Here is a 22,574-nt window from a genome sequence, read left to right as displayed (position 1 = left end):
TTAGGAAGACAATCCTGTCCTCATAGTGCCCATCACCACCAGATAAAGAAACAGATCTTAAGATGGTTAAAGAAAATTTAGTTTGATAGCATTCTATCAGGCAAGAAATCACTTATCAATGATTGTGGTTGTGAAACTCTCATTTCTGTATTGTTTTATCTTTGTGGCCCCCACTTTTCTATTGTTAATCTGTCTGGTACTCTAATAGTTTCAGTCTGCTGTATAATTAATTTTGATAGGTGTAAGTTAATTAGGGTAGTTGGATATAATTGGTTAGAGAATTATGTTACAGTATGTTAGGATTGGTTAGTTAAATTTCAGTAAAATGATTGGTTAAGGCATAGCTGAGAATATTACTATATTAATATAATATTACTGTATAAACTTGGGTCAAACAGGAAGTGGAAGGGAAATTGGAATCATGCTTGCTGGGGGGGTCGGGAATAGGGAACGGGGAGCAGGGACATGGGCAAGGCTCTGTGGCTTCAGAGCTGGGAAGCTGGTGCACCCCAAATCCCATAGATTCCAACTCTGCAGCTCTGCCAGTGCACCCCAAGTTCCATGTGCCCCTGGTTCTTCCAATGCATCCCAAAACCTCTGCATCCCCAACTTTTCCAGTGCATCGTAACCTTCCTGCAGCCCATCCACCCTTCTGCCCCAGACCTGTCAGTGCATTCTAACCCCCCTACACCCCAATTCCAGTGCCCCACAACCAGCCTTCACTCCACAGCTATGCCAGTGCATCCTAACCCCCCTGCACCCTAACCTCCTGCATCCCCAGCTCTGCAAGTGCATCCTAATGATCTTGCATCCCAATACCATTGCTCTGTACCATAGCTGTCCCTTGCTCCAGGCACTGCATGTGGATTGGGTTATGGGGTAGTGGTAATGGCAATAGAGACGTTTGCATACCAGGGAGTGAGGACTTCAAGGAGATGCATTCCATGCCTGTGGTGTGGAGAGCTGGGTACAGAGACATGGCTGGGGAAGTGTGCCAAAGCAGGTCTGGTGGGACCCCGCTGATGTGTGTGTGTGTGTCTGTGCACACGTGTGTTCATGGATGGCTGGTTTAGTATGTTAACTGTGGGACATGATACGTACAACTGCCTAAATAACTACTAACTCCTACCAGCCACATATCTTTTCTTGTTAAAAAAAAATAGGAAATTCAATGGGAAAAAACCTATACTGATGAAAGGTTAAGGTTGCCTGGTGGTATGTTGAGAGTGTCATCTGGAATCCAGTGGGTGAGAGTCTCTAAATCTACCCCTAACCCAATCCTGTGGGTTGTAAATGGAGATGAGGCACTCTTATATTTAATCAACTGTAGGATTGGCAGAGGAAAGGTATTTGTGTCAATGGGTCATATTCAGATATTGCTGAGAGACGGCAGTTGTAAGGTTGCATGGGAAACCTTAACTGTTCTTTTCCTGGTTTTTAGAAATTTGAGTTTTGTGCAACTGAGCTTTCTGCCATGGGACAACATATCACCAAGCAACCATAACTATGCATTACTATAGCTTTTTGCCATGGATTAATACTTAGTTTGGGGATAATTGTGACATTGCTATAATGTTGTTTCCCTTAAATTATCAATACAAACTCAACTTTAACATCATCTTATCATAATTTGTGTGTGGGAATATACATAGAGACAAGACATCAGAGGGGCAACTGTGACTTCTCCTCTGCAGCTTCTCAGGCTGTCTTTCCTGCCTTTTCCCACTCTTTGTTTCTTTGGGCCATAGGCTTTCTCCACAAGTAGGAGATCAGTGGATTTCCTGCACCTGTCCCGGCACTGCTGGAAGTGATGAGATCCCCCGGATGGAGCTAAGAGATGGAGGGGAATGGTGGAGACAACTCAAGCCTTGTGCTTGGAGAAAGGACAAAGGGAGGGATGCAAAGAAGGAGCAGGTGGGTTAGGAGATGGGCCTGGAGCAGCATTTTGAATAGCTGTGAGTGTTAGTTTGGAGGCCTGAGGTCCAAGAGGAAGAGATCATAATAATCAAGGCAGGAGATGCAAGGGACTTGGACAAGAGCTTTGATCAGCTTTATAGGCAGGTAAGGCTGGGTATTCCCAGTGTCCAAGGGGCCACAGCAGTGAATTTTAGATACAGCTTGGATGTGTGGGTCTGGGTGAGGGCCAGGTCAAAGTGACATGTTGGTTACCAGTGTGAGTGACAGGGAAGCTAGGGATGTAGTTTGGGGTGACAGAGGAGAGAAGGAAGGGTTTGGGGGAAGATGAAGAGCTCCATTTAGGCCATTTAGGCTGTGTTAGAGTTCCCTGAGAGATGTCAGAGACACAGGTGAGATGTCAGTGTGGATGGAGCAAGACAGATCTGCGGGAGACAGGTAAACTAGTGAGTCATCACCATAAAGATAAAGCCGTTGCTGGCATCACAACATAACTAAATACATGCACATTTCTCAAGTGTTCCTTACCAGTGTAAGCCAGTTCACTAGCTCTAGGGAGGAATGGAAGCTGGTGTGACTGAAGTGCAGCCACCAGGCATGGGGCGCAGTGACCCTTCTCTCTGCACCAATGCAGAATTGCATGCGGGGAGCTGCAGGCTCCTTGGCTGGCTGTGCCTCTGGATTGTAGACCAGGTGGTTGGAATCTGCTCCAATTTTTGCACATTTTCTATGGCTCTTCAGGTCTAGACAAGATGCCAATGTGGCTTTCAAGTGAGCACAATGTGAGCAACCTGCTTTGGTGCTATCAGTACTTGTGTCATGTATCCATCCCTCTCCACATCAGCCACCCTCTGACTGGACTGACCTCTTTAGGTGCCTCCATCTGGATGAACTCCTCATAAATTTTCTTGGCCTTCTCAGCCATCTTGGTGGGGGACTTGATTTTCTTGTATTCTTCACAGGCAATCCAGAACTCAATGTTTTCCTCACTGAACTCGGATCTAAGGAAGCTCCTGAATCTGGCAAGCCCATCTGCTCAGAGAGAAAATTGGGAAAGGCTCCTCTCAACATCACACTCCCCAGTACAATCAGCTAGAAGAAATGAATTTGACATGGCTTGAGCAGTTTGGGAGTGGAAGGGAAATGGAGCCATCCCAGACCATGCACATCCAGCTCTGCCAGACCCAACCTTTGTTCAAGGTGTTTGCGTTGACAATGTGAGATCATATCACCATGTTATGACATGGCAGAGAGCAAAGACCATGTCGTGCTGACCTGTGAGGCTGTGTCTGATCGCAGTGATCCCTTCATGCAATTAGCACCGCAGAACCCATTAGATGTTCAATTTCAAGTTCTCTGTATATTGTGAGCAATTACAAAATCCAAACTCAATCTTCTCTCACCTCACAAACAAGCTCTTTTCAGTTACAAACGTGTTTAGGCCCTCAGCAAACAAGCCCAGCATAGTTCAGGTGCTTGACTTTGGCAATCCTGTTCTGGGACACCCTGAGCCCTGGGGAAATGGCATATCTGAACCCAGACCCAGATCTGAATTTCCTATCTGGCTCTTGTCTCTGCAAGGGCCCAAACCAACAACCAAACTCCTGGAGTTCCCTCCTGCATGTCCCATGTACGGGGGTGTGGGGGAGCTACAGGGAGCAGCATGGATGTACCATAATGCATTTGAGTGCATTTGGGGGGAAGGAGCCTGCTTGTGCAAGTCTGTGCTTGATTCACAGAGAAAGGGAGGAGGAGAGAGATGGTATAAGAGTGGAAAGAACATAAGTATATATGGGGAGGGGTCAGAGGTTCCCTTTGTGCCCCTGGCTGGCAGTGCTGTGGGGTGGGGTTAGGCATTCCCCTCTTGCCCCTGGCTGACAGTGCTGTAGGGGGGGGGGGGGGGTTGGGCATTCCCCTCGTGCCCCTGGCTGGCAGTGCTGTAGGATGGGGTTCCCCTCGTGTGCCTAGCTGGCAGTGCTGTGGGGTGGGGGGGTTTCCTCTCATGCCCTTGGCATAGGTAGTATCTACACTCAAAGTGATATAGTGTGCCACTGTAGCGTTTCAAGTGTAGACAAACTGTTACAAATAGCATAAGGGAATATCTGGTTTGAACTGGCCCCATGACAGTCCAGGAGAACTTTGTCACTGACTTCAATGGAGCCACACAGCATGGATCATTTTCTCTGGATCTGTAAACGGGGCCATGAAGCTTACCCACTAATACATTTCTGTTGCATTCCACAAGCTTGTATAGAAAGCCTGTCATCTAAACCAGCATCACTGACCAGGTCACTGGGAGGATGGAAGAGTAAGGAACCAGTACGTAAGAATGGCCATATTGAGTCAGACTAATGGTCCATCTAGCTCAGTATCTTGTCTTCTAACAGTGACCAGTGCCAGATGCTTCAGAGAGAATGAACAGAACAGGTATCATCAAGTGATCCATCCCCTGTCGCCCATTCCCAGCTTCTGGCAAACAGAGGCTAGGGACACCATCCCTGCCCATCCTGGCTCATAGCCATTGATGGACCTATCCTCCATGAACTTATCTAGTTCTCTCTTGAACCCTATTATAGTCTTGGCCTTCACAACATCATCTGGCAAAGAGTTCCCCAGATTAACTGCATTGTGTGAAGAAATACTTCCTTTTGTTTGTTTTAAACCTGCTGCCTTTTAATTTCACTGGGTTTTTGTGTTATGAGAAGGAAAAGGAGTAAATAACACTTCCTTATTTACTTTCTCAACACCAGTCGTGATTTTATAGACCTCTATTATATCCTCCCTCAATCATCTTTTCTCCAAGCTGAAAAGTCCCAGTCTTATTAATCTTTCCTCATACGGAAGCTGAACATTTTTGTTACCTTTTCCAATTCCAATATATCTTTTTTGAGATGGGGTGACTATATCTGCACACAGTATTCAAGAGGTGGGTGTACCATGGTTTATATAGAGGCAATATGATATTTTCTGACTTATTATGTATCCCCTTCCTAATGATTCCCAACATTCTGTTAGCTTTTTTGACTCCCACTGCACATTGAGCACATATTTTCAGAGAACTATTTATGATGATTCCAAGATCTCTTTCTTGAGTGGTAACAACTAATTTAGACCCCATCATTTTATATGTATAGTTATAATTATGTTTTCCATTGTGCATTACCTTGCATTTATCAACACTGAATTTCATCTACCATTTTGTTGCCCAGTCACCCAGTTTTGTGAGATTCCTTTGCAATTCTTTGCAGTCTGCTTTGGACTTAACTATCTTGAATAATTTTGAATCATCTAAAAATTTTACCACCTCACTGTTTAAACCTCTTTCCAGATCATATATGAATATGTTGAACAGTACTGGTCCCAGTACAGATCCCTGGGGGACACCACTATTTACCTCTCTTCATTCTGAAAACTGACCATTTATTCCTACCTTTTGTTTCCTGTCTTTTAACCAGTTACTGATCCATGAGAGGACCTTCCCTCTTATCCCATGACAACTTACTTTGCTTAAGAGCCTTTGGTGAGGGACCATGTCAAAGGCTTTCTGAAAATCTAAGTACACTATATCCACTGGTTTCAGAGTAACAGCCGTGTTAGTCTGTATTCGCAAAAAGAAAAGGAGTACTTGTGGCACCTTAGAGACTAACCAATTTGTTTGAGCATAAGCTTTCGTAAGCTACAGCTCACTTCATTGGATGCATACTCAAGCAGCTCCCAGTGGGGCATGACAGAGGCCTCTGCTCCCTATTCTTAGCTGTACCTGGAAGTAGAAGGCGAGGGGAGGCAGGAGGGGAAGGGGATTGGCTCAAACAAGAACAAGGAGCTGCTGCTCCAGAGGCAGAGGATCCAGGCTGCCTGGGGTGATGGGATCTGTGGGAAGGGGCCAGTGATGTTACCTTTTTGGGCGGGGAGCTGGGGGGTATTGGGGCTGCATCTGACACTGAGGAGTGGGAGGGAAATGGGCTCCATGTTCAGCAAAGAAAAGGGCAAGGAAAGAATTGCCAAGCCTGGGCAAGGGGGCCTGCTGGGGACAAGCTGTCTGGGCATGGGGAGAGCTGTCCGTGGACAACCCAGCACAACTTCAGGGCAAGAGAACTCTCTGAGATTCTGAACTATGAAACCCCATGTGGATGAGCCTGGAGATGGGGAAAGGGAAATCCAAGGTTCCCCATCCCCACTGCTGCTGCTGCTCTGGGAGCATGTCATAAGAGCCATCAGACCCTGTTTGTATCCCCAGATCCCTTACCACTTACATCACTGCAGTGGGGTTCAGTGAGACCCACTAGAACTGCACGGAGTACTGAACATGCTGACATCACTGCATGAATAGCCACCTGTAATTAAACATTCATTGGAAGGCCCATTTGCTTCCCCACCCATTAGCCCCAGCTCTGCAGTGCCACAGCACACTTCTCTGGCAACAGAACACCTCCTCTCACACCCATCACACACACAGCACAAGTTGTCTCTATTCCCTGGCTGAAAGCTCATGCAAGGCTGAGAGCAGGGCATGCGGGAGGGAATGTTGCTTGTTGACAGTCCCGCTCCCTTTTGGGACCAGCAGAAATGCTAGCCCTGAGCAGTGGTAGGGCCCTCTCCTGTACCATACCCCAGACCTATCAAGCCCCCAGCAGGCTGGTGTTAAAGGGAATCATGAGGGAGGGGTCACTGCTTTATGCCAGTGGGAACATTTCACACTCAGGGCATCTCCGTTCTCACGGCAGGGGCACAGGGAACTTACAAGCATTTTGCAGGAGCTTCTCCAGGGACTCACGCCACTGCAAAGCCTCATCTGGCGAGATCCTAGAGGGAGAGAAAACCACAGACTGAAATTGTGACAGCACATCATCAATGAAAACATAGGAGAGCTGAGAACACTTCATAAGCCTTATCACCCCCTTTTACAGAGGGGAAACAGAGGCACAGAACAATGAAGTGACCTGTCCAAGGGCACACTGCAAGTCAGTGGCAGAGACAGGAACAGAACCTAGAAGTCCTGACAAGGCATTAACCACTAACCATATGACTCTCCTCCTGGAGATGCATACAAATATAGCCAGACAGTCTCCTTGAGAGACAGCTGGAGATTGTATTGGGAGATAGAGGTGTCTTTTCCCCACACACTGACAAAAAGGAAAATCCAAACCAGCAGGTGTGAGGTAAATCTGTGCAGGAAATACATGGCACAGAGCAGAAAATTGCCTGCAGAAACTGGGAGCATCCATTGTCCTCTCCCCCTGCTCATCTGCCCAGCCCTGGGACTGGTTGCTGCTGGGAACCAGGGTGTTGTGAGGGTGCAGGGAATAGCTGGATCTGGATGCTCCTTGGAGCATAGGAGATGCTCCAAGGAGAACTGTTCCTCAGATATAAACAGCAGCAACAACCTCAATCTGTTTATCAGCATTAAATTGGTGGAGTGAGTCTTGAAGATACGGAAGGTCAGTCATCCCTGACAGGGCAGAGCCCAGTGCAAGGACTGAGATGGGGGCTTGTGCTCCCCCTACATCCTGGGGCTTCAAAACCCATGGTGCAGCCACCCTGAGGGCCGCGCTGACTAATTGCAATGGCCTATATAGTCTGTAGCAGTGCCACAGAATAGCTGGGGCAGAGCATAGCCCTTTTATGCCCCCTTCTACTCCTGACCTTTCACAGGGGGTTCTGTGTATTGTGGGGGTTTTCCCCTTCAGTTTGCAGAGGCTGGTAGGGGGCAGTGTGCAACAAGGGAGGCTGGGGAAGACGCATAAAGAAAGGGAGGCTCAGGTGATCTTCAGTGGGATTCTACCTGTCTCTAGAGGAGGAGAACAAAGGCAAGACAAGATTATGATAATCAACAGATGGCTCAGGCAGTGGGTCTATAAGGAGGGCTTTGGGATGTTCAACCACGGGGAATCATTCATGGACAGGACTTTTCTCATGGGCTGGACTCCACCTGAGTAGGGACGGAAATAGACTTCTGGAATGGCGGTTAGCACAACTGATTAAAAGAGCTTTAAATTAGGCGTTTGGGAGAGATGGTTGGGAGATGCTATGTAATTTCCATTCCTGATTCTAATATAGAGAGGGAGGAAAATCAAGAAAGAGAGGATAGAGCAATGGAGAAAGGAACAGCAGTGTGCAGGAGAATAGACATTAAGAGGAAAGATAGGCCAGTACCAATGAAGCTAACAATCAGATACACGATACTGACAGTGGAATGACTGTACCTAAGCGGGTGAGGAATCTGGATGAAGCCAAACAGAAACAACTAAGATGTCTGTACACCGATGCAAGGAGCCTGGGGGAAAAAATGGGGGAACTAGAACCACTGAGGGTGAAACCAGATACTATAGGGATAACAGAAACATGATGGAATAGTAGTCATGACTGGAGTACAGGGATTGAAGGGTATGTACTGTTCAGGAAAGACAGAAAAAAAGGTAAAGATGGTGGAGTTGCATTGTATATTAATGATGAGGTAGACTGTAAAGAAATTAGAAGTGATAGAATGGATAAAACAGAATATGTGTGGGTCAAGAGCACTTTGGGGAAGAAAGCTACCAGAGACTCCCCTGGGATAGTGCATGGGATAAGCAACAGACCCCCCTGGATCTAACTTGACTATGAATAGAGACCTCTTTAGTGTTTTTAATGAAATAAACACTACTGGGAATTGTGTCATTATGGGAGACTTTAACTTCCCAGGTATAGATTGGAGAACAAATGCTACTAATAGATGGATATAAACTGGCCAGCAACAAATTTAGGCTTGAAATTAGATGAAGGTTTCTACCCATCAGAGGAGTGAAGTTCTGGAACAGTCTTCCAAGGGGAGCAGTGGGGGTGGGTTCCAGCAGAAACCTAACTGGATTCAAGACTGAGCTTGATAAGTTTATGAAGGGGATGGTCTGGGGGCCTACAATGGCATGTAGCCAATCTGCAAATAGCTCCAATGGTCAGTGAGAGGCAGGGGCGGCTCTACTAGTTCTGCAGCCCCAAGCGGTCGCTGCCAAATTGCCACTGCTGCAACAGCGGCGGAGCTGCCGCCCAGAAGCCGCCACGGTGGAGAGAGCGGCGGAGCTGCCGCTGAATGGCCGTGGCGGGACACGGACGGCCGCCCCGTTCTGAATGCCGCCCCAAGCACCTGCTTGGAAAGCTGGGGGCTGGAGCTGGCCCTGGTGATAGGACACTAGATGGGGAGGGCTCTGAGTTACTACCGAGAATTTTTTCCCAGGTGTCTGGATGGTAGATCTTGCCCATATGCTCTGGGTCTAATTCAGTGGTCCCCAAACTTTTTAAGTACTGTCCCCTCACCTTTAATGTAATTTTCCCACACCCCTGGGAGCTGCTGTCAGGAGCCAGGGCCACAGTCGGGGCCAGAGTTGTAGCAGGGGCAATGGCTGGCAGTAGAGCTCTGGCCATGGACAAGACCGGAGCCAGAGATGAGGTCAGGAGTGGAGCTGGGCCACATTAAGGAGCCAGGGGCTGAGGCCTGGGGCCAGGCTGGGAGCCAGGAGGTTAGGCAGAGCTGGGGCTGGGGGCTGAGGGTGAAGCTGGGAGCCGGGGGCCACATTCAGGAGCCAGGAGCTGAGGCCTGGAGCCAGGAGCGGAGCCACGGTTGGGGCCAGGAGCTGGGGGCCGAGGGCAGGGCTTGAGCTGGGGTGGGGACGGAGTGGAACTGGGGGCAGAGCGGGACTGGGTGACACTCCCTCCCCGCCCGCCCCCCGCCCCCCCATTGGGGCTGGCCTGAGCCCCTCTGCACCTACCCAAATGTTCCTCCACACCCCCCTAAGAGTGCACACCCCACAGTTTGGGGACCACTGGTCTAACCGATTGCCGTATTTGGGGATGTGAAGGAATTTTCCCCTGAATCAGATTGGCAGAGACCCTGGGGTGTTTTCACCTTCCTCTGCAGCACGGGGCATGGGTCACTTGCAGGTTTAAACCAGTGTAAATTGTGGAGTCTCTGTAACTTGAAGTCTTTAAACCATGATTTGAGGACTTCAGTAACTCAGCCAAAGGTTAGGGGTCTATTACAGGAATGGGTTGGTGTGGCCTGCAATGTACAGGAGGCCAGACTAGATTATCATGATGGTCCCTTCTGATCTTAAAGTCTATGAGTCTATAATAAATAATAGGGACGAGATTTTCCTGGATGTGATAGCTGACAGATGTCTTCACCAAATAGTCACTGAACCTACAAGTGGTGATGCTATTTTAGATTTGGTGTTGGTGAGTAGTGAGGACTTTATAGAAGAACTGGTGTAAGGGATAACCTCGAGTGATCATGAGCTAAACAAAATGGAACAATAAACAAAAATAGATGCTTGATTTCAAAAGGGCAAACTAAAAAGTTAAGGGAATTAGTTAGGGAAGTGGACTGGGCTGAAGAATTTAAGGATCTGAATGTGGAGGAGGCTTGGAATTACTTTAAGTCAAAGTTGCAAAAGCTTTCTGAAGCCTGCATCCCAAACAAGGGGGGGGGGAAATCATACGGAAGGGTTGAACACCAAGCTGGATGAACAAACATCTCAAACAGGTGAATAAGAGAAAATAGAAAGCCTACAGGGAGATTAAAGATAATCTAAGTATGTCCAAACACCTAAACAAATACTTTGCTTCAATTTTTATTATGGTTAATGAGGAGATTAGGTGTATTGGCAGGGTGGCTAATGGAAATGAGGATATGGAAATAGAAATTACCTTGTCAGAGGTGGAATTCAAACTCAAACATCTTAGGGACTAAATCAGGGTCCCCGGATAATCTCCATCCAAGAGTATTAAAGGAACTGGCACATAAAATTGCAAGCGCAATAGCAAGAATTTTTAATAAATCTGTAACTTTGGGAGTGGTACCATCTGACCGGAGAATTGTTAATATAGTTCCTACATTTAAGAAAGGGAAAAAGATGATCTGAGAAACTACAGGCCTCTTAATTTGACCTCAGTTGTATGCAAGGTCTTAGAACAAATTTTGAAAGAGAAGATAACTGATTTTTTAGACAAAGGAAATGCAGTAGATCTGATCTACCTGGATTTCAGTATGGCATTTGATACAATTCCACATAGGAAATTATTAGTTAAATTGGAGAAGAAGGAGATTAATATGAAAATTGAAAAGTGGATAAGGAACTGGTTAAAAGGGAGACCTCATACTGAAAGATGAACTGTCAGGCTGGAGGGAGGTTATTAGTAGAGTTCCTCAGGGATCAGTCTTGGGACCAATCTAATTTAACATTTTTATTACTTACCTTGGCACAAATGGTGGAAGTGTGCTAATAAAATATGTGCATGACACAAAGTTGGGAGGTATTGCCAATATGGAGGAAGAGCAGAATATCATACAAGAAGATCTGGATGACCTTGAAAACTGGAGTAATAGAAATGGGATGAAATTTCATAATGCAAAGTGCAAGGTCATGCACTTAGGAACTAACAACAAGAATTTTTTCTATAAGCTGGGGATGTTGGAGTGGAAGTGAAAGAGGAGGGTATATTGGTTGATCTCAGGATGACTATGAGCCGTCTTTGTGATGTGGCCATGGAAAAGGCTAATGCAGTCCTAGGATGCACCAGATGAGGTATTTCCGGTAGAGATAATTAAGTGTTCTTACCATTGAACAAGGCACTGGTGAGACCTCATCTGGACTACTGTGCTCAGTTCTGGTCTCCCATGTTTAAGAAAGATGAATTCAAACAGGTTCAGAGAAGGATGATCTACATCTGCAAGGATGATCAGAGGAATAGAAAACCTGCTTTACGAGATGAGATTCAAAGAGCTTGGCTTGTTTAGCCTAACCAAATGAAGGCTGAGGAGAAATGTGATTGCTCTCTAAAAATATGTCAGAAGTATAAACACCAGGGAGGGAGAAGAGTTAAGAGTCAAGTTAAGCGCTAAAGTTGATATAACCCACATACCTCCTCAGTGTGGTGTTCTGTCCCATCTAGTGGCACCGAGTGGGGGCTCATTCAGGATTTCAACTGGGAAGACTCTGAAGCTCAGTACGCGCTTCCTCAGCTAGGGGAAGTATGTAATCCATACACCTTCTGTGTGTGGTGCTCTGTCCCATCTAGTGGCACCAAGACCACTTGGAGAGCAATTAATGAGTCTCCGCTACAGCCTTACCTAACAGGCAGTTGACTTTTAGCTCATGTGGTAGAGACTCATGCACTAAGCTCTAGAGGACCCAGGTTCGATCCCACCTGCTGACGACCGGGGTCTGTCGGTGTTACATTGACACAAAAATAAATGGATATAAACTAGCCATCAACATGTTTAGGCTTGAAATTAGATGAAGGTTTTCTCAACCATCAGAGGAGTGAAGTTCTGGAACAGCCTTCCAAGGGGAGTGGGGGAAGGGAGAGCTGAAAAACCTAACTGGCTTCAAGACTGAGCTTGATGAGTTTATGGAGAGGGGATGATATGATGAAACTGGCTACAATGGCAAGTGGCCCCTCTGCAATTGTTCGTAGCAAATATCTCCAATGGGACACTAGATGGGGAGGGCTGTGAGTTACTTCAGAGAATTCTTTCCCAGGTGTCTGGTTGGTCAGTCTTGCTGACATGCTCAGGGTCCAACTGACCACCAGATTTGGGGTCGCGAAGGAATTTTACCGTGGGTCAGATTGGCAGAGACCCTAGGGAGTTATCATCTTCCACTACAGCATGGGGTCATGGGTCATTTGTATGTTTAAACTAGTGTAAATGGTGGCTTCTCTGTAACTTGAAGTCTTTAAACCATGATTTGAGGACTTCAGTAACTTAGCCAGAGTTTAGGCTCTATTTCATGAGTGGATGAGGTTCTGTGGCCTGCAATGTGCAGGAGGTCAGGCTAGATGATCATGATGGTCCCTTCTGGCCTTAAAGTCTATGAGTCTATGGAAATGCCCTAGCACCATTGCTACACTGGGGGAAGGGTGAGGAGCCCACATGGCCTCTTCTCCTGCACCTTTTCCTGCTGAGAAAGTATTCTGTGTTGGGGGCATTCCCTAAGATGGAGTGTTGTGTACTCTTTACACTCACATGGACTTAGCCATGACTGTAATCAGGCTCACTGAATCCATCAGATTAGAAAATGCAGCAGATATTCAGGCCACATGGGCAAACACAGAAGGTGAATGGGAGGGATGGGCTCAGGAGCAGGGGCCCATCAAACAATGCAGTGGGGCCAGTGTGTAAGTTTACTGGAATAAATCATCTAAATATTACCCACTGACTTCTTGCTCATTTCCTTACAGGCAGGGCTGGAAGTGCTGCCTGTGGTTAAGGTTATCCAACACTTCCCATTATAAAACTTTGTCTTCTGTTGCTTATAACTTTGTCAAACTTTAACCATTTGGGCTGAAATTTTCAATTCCAATTGTCTGCCTTGTGCTGCATACTTCTGGGAAGTTTCATCTGAAACACTTCAATAGTTTCTGAGAATGAGATTAAAGAAACATGCTAAAATTTTCACAACTGTTTTTTGAGAAGCTCTTGTGCCTCCGTGCTTTGGAGCAGTGATATGAAATTTGGCTGGCGCGGGGTCACCCTGGTGTCAGGGAGATGGCTTTTGTTGTCTCCATGAAAATATGCACATTTTACCTTTGATATAAGCTCTTGGAAAATGCCATTTGCAAATACTTAGTAGATACTTGTTAGAGTTTTGGCAGCTAAATTCTCCAAAGATTCCATCTGCACTGAGTATGCTTCATCCCCTCATGACTCCTAAATGTGACTGGACTGCACAAGCACCATCCTCCAAAGACTTATCTCTGCAGTTGCTACTCCCAGTTGCTGGAGTGCAGTGTGGTGCTGGGCACTATCTTGCCTCTGCTCTCAATGCCCTCCCTCAATGGCACCCAGGCAGTTAGGAGGAAAAGGGGTATGCAGTCTGACAGGGCTGTAGAGGGGTGAGAAGTGGGTAGGATGGGGCAGGGTTACTGGCCTATGGGGATAGGGGGAAAGCAGTAGCAATGATATATCGTGATCTTAGTAAGTCTTCTAACACAATCTCACATGAGAATCTCATAAGCAAATTAGGGAACTGTGGTCTAAATGAAATTACTATCAGGTGGGTGCACAGCTGGTTGAAAGACCATATTCAAAGAGCAGTTATCAATGGTTCACTGTCAAACTGGGAAAATGTATCTAGTGGGGTTCCACAAGGATCACTCTTAGGTCCTGTACTATTCAGTATTTTAATGAATGACTTCGGAAATGGAATGGAGAATATGCTTATAAAATTTGCAGATCGCATAAAGCTGAGAGGACAGGATTAGAATTCAAAATGACCTTGATAAATTGGAGAACTGGTCTGAATTCAACAATGTGAAATTCAATAAAGACAAGTGCAAAGTATTTTACATAGGAAATAAAAATCAAATGCATAACAACAAAATGGGGAATAACTGGCTATGTGCTGAAAAAGCGGTGATACTGGATCACAAATTGAATATGAGTCAACAATGTGATGCAGTTGCAAAAAATGCTAATATGATTCTGGGGTGTATTAATAAGATTGTCATATGCAAAATTCTGGAGGTAATTGTCCTGCTCTACTTGGCACTGGTGAGGACTCGGCTGGACTACTGTGTCCAGTTCTGGGCACCATATTTCAGGAAAAATGGGGACAAATTGGAGACAGTCTACAGGACAGCAACAAAGATGATAAAATGTTTAGAAAACCTGGCCTATGAGGAAAGGTTAGAAAACCTGGGCATGTTCAGTCTTGAGAAAAAAAGACTGAGGGGGAACTTGATAACAGTCTTCCAATATGTTAAGGGCTGTTCTAAAGAGGGTTGTGATCAATTATTCTCCATGTCCACTGAAAGTAGGACAAGAAGTAATGGATTTTATCTGCAGCCAGGAGATTTACATTAGATATTAGAAAAATCTTTCTAGCTATAAGGGTAGTTAAGCTCTGGAATAGGCTCCAAGGCAGATTGTGGAATCCCTGTCATTGCAAGTTTTTATGAATAGCATGAACGAACACCTGCCAAGGGTGGTTGAGGTTTACTTCAGTGCAGGGGACTAGACTTGATGACCTCTCGAGGCCCCTTCCAGCTCTACATTTCTATGATTCTATAGGGGATCATCATTGTGAGGGGAAGTTTCTAGTGGGTTTCCACGTGGATCAATTCTAAGCATGGCACTATTAAACATTTTTGTCAGTGATCTGGAAGTAGATGTAAAATCACTACTGATGTTTGCAGATGACACAAGGATTAGAGGAATGATAAATAATGATGAGATAGGGCAACTGTACAGAATCTCTTGGTAAGCTGGGCCCCTCCAAATGTATTAATATGTGTTGTAACACAGCCAAATGTAAGGTCATACATCTAGGAATAAGGACTGCAAGCCATACCTACATAATGGGGGATTGTGTCCAGGAAAGCAGTGACTCTGAAAAGGATTTAGGGTTCACAGTAGACAAATAACTCAACATGAGCTCCCAGAGTAATGCTGTGACAAAAAGGGCAAATGTGATCCTTGGATGTATAAACAGGAGAGTAGTGAGCAGGAGCAGGGAGATGATTTTCTCGTTGTATGCGGCATTTATGAGTGGTACTGGAATACTGCATCCAGTTCTGGCTTCCATATTTTAAAAAGGATGATGAAGAATTGGAGTGAGTGCAGAAAAGAGCCACAAAAACGATTCACTGGCTGCAGAAAATGCCAGACTGTGAGACACGCAATCTGTTCAGTTTATCAAAAAGAAGATGTCAAGGTTACTTTATTACAGTGTATATGTATTATAATGTGGAGAAAATGCCAGGTCCTAATGGACTCTATAATCGAGTGGAGAAAGGCAGAACAAGAACCAATGGCTGGAAGTTAAAGCCAGACAAATTCAAATGAGAAATAAGGAACACATCTTTAATAGTGAGGGTGATTAACCATTGGAACAAACTATCAAGGGAGGTGGTGGATTCTCCATCTCTTGATGGCTTCAAATCCAGACTGGATTCCTCTCTGGAAGAGGCTTTAATCTGGGCTCAACACAAGGGTAACTGGGTGAAATTCTCTGGCCTATGCTATACAGGAGGTCCAAATAAATGGTTTTGTAGTCCCTTCTGGCCTTAAAAACGTATGAATCTATAACAACTTGGTTATAAAATGGTATCACAAAAGGGAAGAGTTAAGCTTTATGGGTGCATTAATTCAAGATTTGCAGACTTTAACATTTGTTTAACATTGATAAAGGTAATAGTGTTGATGTAATATACTTAGACTTCTATAAAGTATTTGACTTGGTATTGCATGCTATTTTGATTAAAAAATTAGAGTGATATCAAATTAACCTGGCCCACATAAATGGATACAAAGCTGGCTAACTGATAAATGGCTAAAAATTTAATAGTAAATGGGGAATCATCGTCAAATGGGTGTGTTTCTAGTGGGGTCCTGCAGGGATTGGTTTTGCCAGCGGTCCTTAAACTGTGGGTTGCGCCTCCCTAGGGAAGCACAAAGGAATGTCTGGGGGGGGGGGGGCATGGCAGGCCCAGGACAGCCCCCTGGGGGTCAGGGAGGGAGCACTACCTGGCCCTGTTCTGCCCCAAGTTTCACTCTGGCCCTGGCCCCAGTCCCTGCCACCTGGACACTAAAAGTCCAGTTATCCATAGTAACTGGCCTCTGCTACTAGCGGGCAGGAAGAGCAGCTGCTGCTGGAGCCTGGAGGAGCACTCAGGGACGGCTCCCCTGTCCTGTCCTGAGCACAGCTCCCCCTCCATTGCCCTGTCCCACTCACCCCCCTCACTCCCTAAGCATGGCTCCCCCTCCACTCCTGTGCCCCACTCACCCCTCCACCCCCTGAATGCAGCTCTCCCTCCCCCATCCTGCTCCACTCATACCCCATACCCCTTGGCCCGGCTTCCTGGCAGGTACCAGGTAAGGGAGGAGCACAATTGAAAAAGTTTGGGGACCACTGCCCTACACTGTTTAACATTTATATTAAAGAACTGGAAGAAAACATAAAATCCTCACTGGTAAAGTTTGCGGATGACACACAAATTGTGGGAGTAGTAAATAATGAATAGGACAGATCACTGATATAGAGCGATCTGGATCAGTTGGTAAGCTGGGCACAAGCAAATATGTGTTTTAACATGACTAAATGTAAATGTGTACATCTAAGAACAAAGAATGTCGGCGACACTTACAGAATGGGGGTCTCTATCCTGTGAAGCAGTGACTCTGAAATAGATCTGGGAGGTGTGGCTGATAATCAGCTGCACATGGACGCTCAGTGCATGCTATGGCCAAAAGAGCTAATGCAATCTTTGGATGCATAAACAGGGAAATCTAGACTAGGAGCAGAGAGGTTATTTTACCTCTGTATTTGGCACTGGTGCGGATGCTGCTGGAATGTTGTGTCATGTCTGGTATCCACAATTCAAGAAGGATGTTGATAAATTAGAGAGGGTTCAAAGAAGAGCTAGGAGAATGTCTAAAGGATTAGAAAACCTGTATTACCTGTAGTGATAGATTCAAGGAGCTCAACTTGTGGCAAACCGGGGAAGTCCCGGATGACTGGAAAAAGGCTAATGTAGTGCCAATCTTTAAAAAAGGGAAGAAGGAGGATCCTAGGAACTACAGGCCAGTCAGCCTCACCTCAGTCCCTGGAAAAATCATGGAGCAGGTCCTCAAAGAATCAATCCTGAAGCACTTGCATGAGAGGAAAGTGATCAGGAACAGCCAGCATGGATTCACCAAGGGAAGGTCATGCCTGACTAATCTAATTGCCTTTTATGATGAGATTACTGGTTCTGTGGATGAAGGGAAAGCAGTGGATGTATTGTTTCTTGACTTTAGCAAGGCTTTTGACACGGTCTCCCACAGTATTCTTGTCAGCAAGTTAAGGAAGTATGGGCTGGATGAATGCACTATAAGGTGGGTAGAAAGCTGGCTAGATTGTCGGGCTCAACGGGTAGTGATCAATGGCTCCATGTCTAGTTGGCAGCCGGTATCAAGTGGAGTGCCCCAAGGGTCGGTCCTGGGGCCGGTTTTGTTCAATATCTTCATAAATGATCTGGAGGATGGTGTGGATTGCACTCTCAGCAAATTTGCGGATGATACTAAACTGGGAGGAGTGGTAGATACGCTGGAGGGGAGGGATAGGATACAGAAGGACCTAGACAAATTGGAGGATTGGGCCAAAAGAAATCTGATGAGGTTCAATAAGGATAAGTGCAGGGTCCTGCACTTAGGACGGAAGAACCCAATGCACAGCTACAGACTAGGGACCGAATGGCTAGGCAGCAGTTCTGCGGAAAAGGACCTAGGGGTGACAGTGGACGAGAAGCTGGATATGAGTCAACAGTGTGCCCTTGTTGCCAAGAAGGCCAATGGCATTTTGGGATGTATAAGTAGGGGCATAGCGAGCAGATCGAGGGACGTGATCGTTCCCCTCTATTCGACATTGGTGAGGCCTCATCTGGAGTACTGTGTCCAGTTTTGGGCCCCACACTTCAAGAAGGATGTGGATAAATTGGAGAGAGTCCAGCGAAGGGGAACAAAAATGATTAGGGGACTGGAACACATGAGTTATGAGGAGAGGCTGAGGGAGCTGGGATTGTTTAGCCTGCAGAAGAGAAGAATGAGGGGGGATTTGATAGCTGCTTTCAACTACCTGAAAGGGGGTTCCAAAGAGGATGGCTCTAGACTGTTCTCAATGGTAGCAGATGACAGAACGAGGAGTAATGGTCTCAAGTTGCAGTGGGGGAGGTTTAGGTTGGATATTAGGAAAAACTTTTTCACTAAGAGGGTGGTGAAACACTGGAATGCGTTACCTAGGGAGGTGGTAGAATCTCCTTCCTTAGAGGTTTTTAAGGTCAGGCTTGACAAAGCCCTGGCTGGGATGATTTAACTGGGAATTGGTCCTGCTTTGAGCAGGGGGTTGGACTAGATGACCTTCTGGGGTACCTTCCAACCCTGATATTCTATGATTCTATGATTCTATGAACTTAACTTAACAAAGACAATGTTAAGAGGTAACTTGATCACAGTCTGTAAGTACCTGCTTGGGAGACAAATATTAAATAATTGGTTCTTCAATCTAGCAGAGAAAGGTCTAACATGATCCAATGGCTGGAAGTTCAATGTAGAAAAATTCAGACTGGATATAAAGCATACATTTTTAACAGTGAGGGTAATTAACCACTGGAACAATTTACCAAGGGTTGTAGGGGATTCTCCATCACTGACATTTTTTAAATCAATACTGGACGTTTTCCTAACAGATCTGCTGTAGGAATTATTTGAGGCGGTTCTCTGGTCTGTGATATATAGGAGATCAAACTAGATTATCACAATGGTCCTTTCTGGCCATGGAATCTATGAATCTATGAATTTTTTATGTTTAACCTTAAGTCTGAATTTCCTGGGTTTCTAATGTTTGGGTTTGGGATAATCACAACAATGCTGGAATGTGTTTTCCCTGAATTACCAAAGTGCACTCTCACCCAGAGCTCCCATTTAACATAGTTTTCATCTGGGAATAAAGATGAAGTTTCCCTAAAGTTTCCACTGTGACCGGAAGCTGGGGCTGATAGCAGTGGGATGGCTCCTCCTCAGTTCCTCATGCATTCATCTGATTTATCAGAGGATCCTGTGTCCTCAACCTCCCTCTGAATCAGAAATGGGGAGTGTGCAGGGGGGTGGGGCGAATCATTTCAGTTCTCAATTCTCTCCACTGTGGTGTGGGGCTGCTATCTTGAACTCGCACAGCTTGCCTGTCCAGTTCCCATGCCCTGCTGCAGTGCAGGACACAGGGGATGACTCAATCTTTCTCTCTCTCTCTTTCTTTCTCAAGTGAACATGAACACCACCATTCAGTTTTTAAGCCTTTTGGGAAGTAAAAGACTAATGAGATCCTGCCTGTGAAAAGTACTGAAATGGCAGAGGGTGGGGACTGTTCTGCTGCTCAAGAGTGGCAGCATAAACTGTGCTAGCCATGGCCTCAGTGTGCTTCCCCTCCATTCCTGGAGTGACCTTCCAGTTAGGCTCCTCCAGCAGATAGGGAAAGAGACTGCAGTTTTAGGGCAACTTCTCTGTGCATCACATTGAATCACAGATCCATTGACTGGGAGATGGGCTAGAACAAAGCCCCGGATCTGAACTCATGATGTGGAGCCAAACTTCCTAGAGAACTGAACAAAATGCCTGAATCCAAATAGCGTTTGGGAGGGCAAATATCTGTATCCAAATGCCAACTTCCTCAATGTTCAAGGTGCTCGATTTTGATGTGTGTTTTTTCGGAACTGACAGCCTCTGTGTGTGTGTGTGAGTCAGCCTACATTTATGCATTCATTACAGCATTGCACTTGATAGATATGGATGATTGCCAGTGGGCCAGGTTTCCCCTTAGTTCTTTGCCATTCCCATTTCTCCAATCTGTCTTTTGGTTTGTCTTTGTGGGTACATCTACACTGGAGCTGGACAGGATCAAGCTAGTGCATTAAAAATAGCCTGGCAGCCACAGCGGCGGGAGGAGTGGGAGGAGCCAGCTGTCCTAAACCCTAGGTACATAACTAGCTCCTTTCACCCTATGCACCACTGTGGCTACACTGCTGTTTTTAGTGTATTAGCTTGATCAGAGCTAGCATGGGTATGTCTCCTCGAGCTGGGACTCAAACCTCCACCTCCAGTGGACACAGACTGTGTCAGGGGCAGTGCCGTTAGGGTTGCCAGTTTTGGTTGGACATATTCCTGGAGGTTTCATCACATGACATAATCTTTAATTCAAGATTCATCTTTAATTCCTAGAGATGCCAGGACAATCCTGAAGGGCTGGCATCTGTAAGTGCTGTGTCTCATGTTTGTAAGCACCTGGCACAACCAAGAAGCTAATAAATAGTAACAGTGAAGTACTTAAATTAATGCGAACAAGGGCCCTTAGAGTTTGCACCTGCAGCATGCACGCAGGAGAGTTACGACACAACACTTTGGCATGCACTGCAGTTCACACCACTGTTGTCTTCACTGGGAGGCCAGTGTAGAGATTCCTTATGATTCATCCATCCCTGGGTTGCAGCATGGCAACCATCAGAACAGCCATACTCCACAGCAGTTTAGGACAGGAAGTGAAGAATACCAGTGTCAAGCTGTCCTGCAGTGGCTCAAGGGCATGGGTACCAACCTCAGGGCAGACTGTTAAAAAGCAGGGCACAAACCCCAAACTGACTGTGAGTTCTGTACTTAGATTTCACCAATCAATTATCAGGTGTGAACTCCTGAAATACTATACCAGCCTTAACACAGTCACAGTCCCCTTGAGCACTCCAGTCTGTCTTGCCACTCAGGTAAGCTTATCTTTGTGATAAATGGTCCCTTACACCGAAGATCACAGCAATAGTCCGGTTACTCCGAGTCCCAAAGAACCAGTCACTTACCTCAGGTCAATTGTACCTTAGATTTCTCATCAAAGGCAACTCTTGCAGTCAATCCTATATTAAACTAAAGGCATGGCTACACTTGCAGATGTAGAGCGCTTTGAGTTAAACCAGCCTTTGTAGAGTGCAGTAGGGAAAGCACTGCAGTCTGTCCACAATGATAGCTTCAAGCGCACTGGCATGGCCACGTTTGCGGCACTTGCAGCAGCATTGAGAGTGGTGCATTATGGGCAGCTATCCCAGCATGCAAATGACTGCAATGTGCTTTTCAAATGGGGGGTGGTGGAGTGTGACAGGGAGTGTGCTGTGTGTATGTGGGGGGAGAGAGAGTGGGTTTTTGGGGGCTGAGAGCATGTCAGCATGCTGACTTGTAAGTTCAGCCAGCAGCAGACCACCCTTCCTCCCCCACCTCTCTCTCTCACACACAGCATTCCACGCTTTGTCTCGGAGCAAATAAGCAGCCGGCTGTCAGAAATGGAGCTTTGAAAGGGCATATCCACATTCCTGCAGCGATTCCAAAACAATGAGAAGAGTGGCCACTTGACTTAAGGGGATTATGGGACATTTCCGGAGGCCGATCAGAGCGCAGTAATGCAACACCTCATTCACACTGACGCCCGGGCATTGTAGCCAAGGCGCAGCAAAAATTATTCCACTTGCCGAGGTGGAGTACCAGGAGCGCTCTAGCTGCAGAGTCAGAGTGCTCTATGTACCTTGCCAGTGTGGATGGGTAGTGAGCTAGGGTGTTTGGGACTGTTTTAATGCACACAAACTCACAAGTGTAGCCAAGCCCTAACTAAAGATATATTAACTAGGAAAAGGAAATAAGCATTATTTACAAGATTAAAGTGGGTAAACATAAATACATACAAATTAATTTCAATCTTAAATTTCAAAAGGTAATAGAAGCTTCTATAATAAGCAAGCTCTATATGTCCTTTTGGGCTAACACAGGCCAAGCACTGAGGATCTTTTGCTTATGTATAGGCCATATCGACACTACAAACTTAGGTTGACACAAGTTATGTCAGTCAGCATAAAGCCGCCAGAGTGAATACTTACATGTGCACGTGCATACTTGGCTGCTTATGTTGGCGGTCCATGTACTTACCATGAGCGCTTGTGTCAATGCACAGAGAGGTGCACCATGGGTAGGTATCTCAGTGTGCAACTTGCCACCATCCAGCACACTGTCTTTTGGGAAGTTTTGGTAGTATATGATGGGGCAAAATGAGTTGCACAGGAGTGACTGGGAGCATGGGGTCAACTTCCCAGTTTGCAACTGACTTCATTCCATCATGTTATCTGTA

The 22,574-nt window shown here is 46.0% G+C and overlaps 1 protein-coding gene across 4 annotated transcripts in view; it reads right to left on the bottom strand.

Moving 5' to 3' along the window:
- RGS5 (regulator of G protein signaling 5) overlaps positions 1-22,574 on the bottom strand; it is a 75,172-nt gene that overhangs the window by 11,003 nt on the left and 41,595 nt on the right. For all 4 annotated transcript variants that reach the window (XM_073356201.1, XM_073356200.1, XM_073356204.1 and 1 more), the window contains exons 3-4: positions 6,656-6,717; positions 2,780-2,946 (exon numbers count right to left, since the gene is read on the bottom strand). In XM_073356201.1, coding sequence (XP_073212302.1) covers positions 2,780-2,946; positions 6,656-6,717 — 229 coding nt within the window. The remainder of the gene's footprint in view (positions 1-2,779; positions 2,947-6,655; positions 6,718-22,574) is intronic.

Source organism: Lepidochelys kempii, chromosome 8, assembly GCF_965140265.1.
Source record: "Lepidochelys kempii isolate rLepKem1 chromosome 8, rLepKem1.hap2, whole genome shotgun sequence".
NCBI lineage: Eukaryota > Metazoa > Chordata > Testudines > Cheloniidae > Lepidochelys > Lepidochelys kempii.
This window is presented reverse-complemented; position numbering and strand designations above follow the sequence as displayed.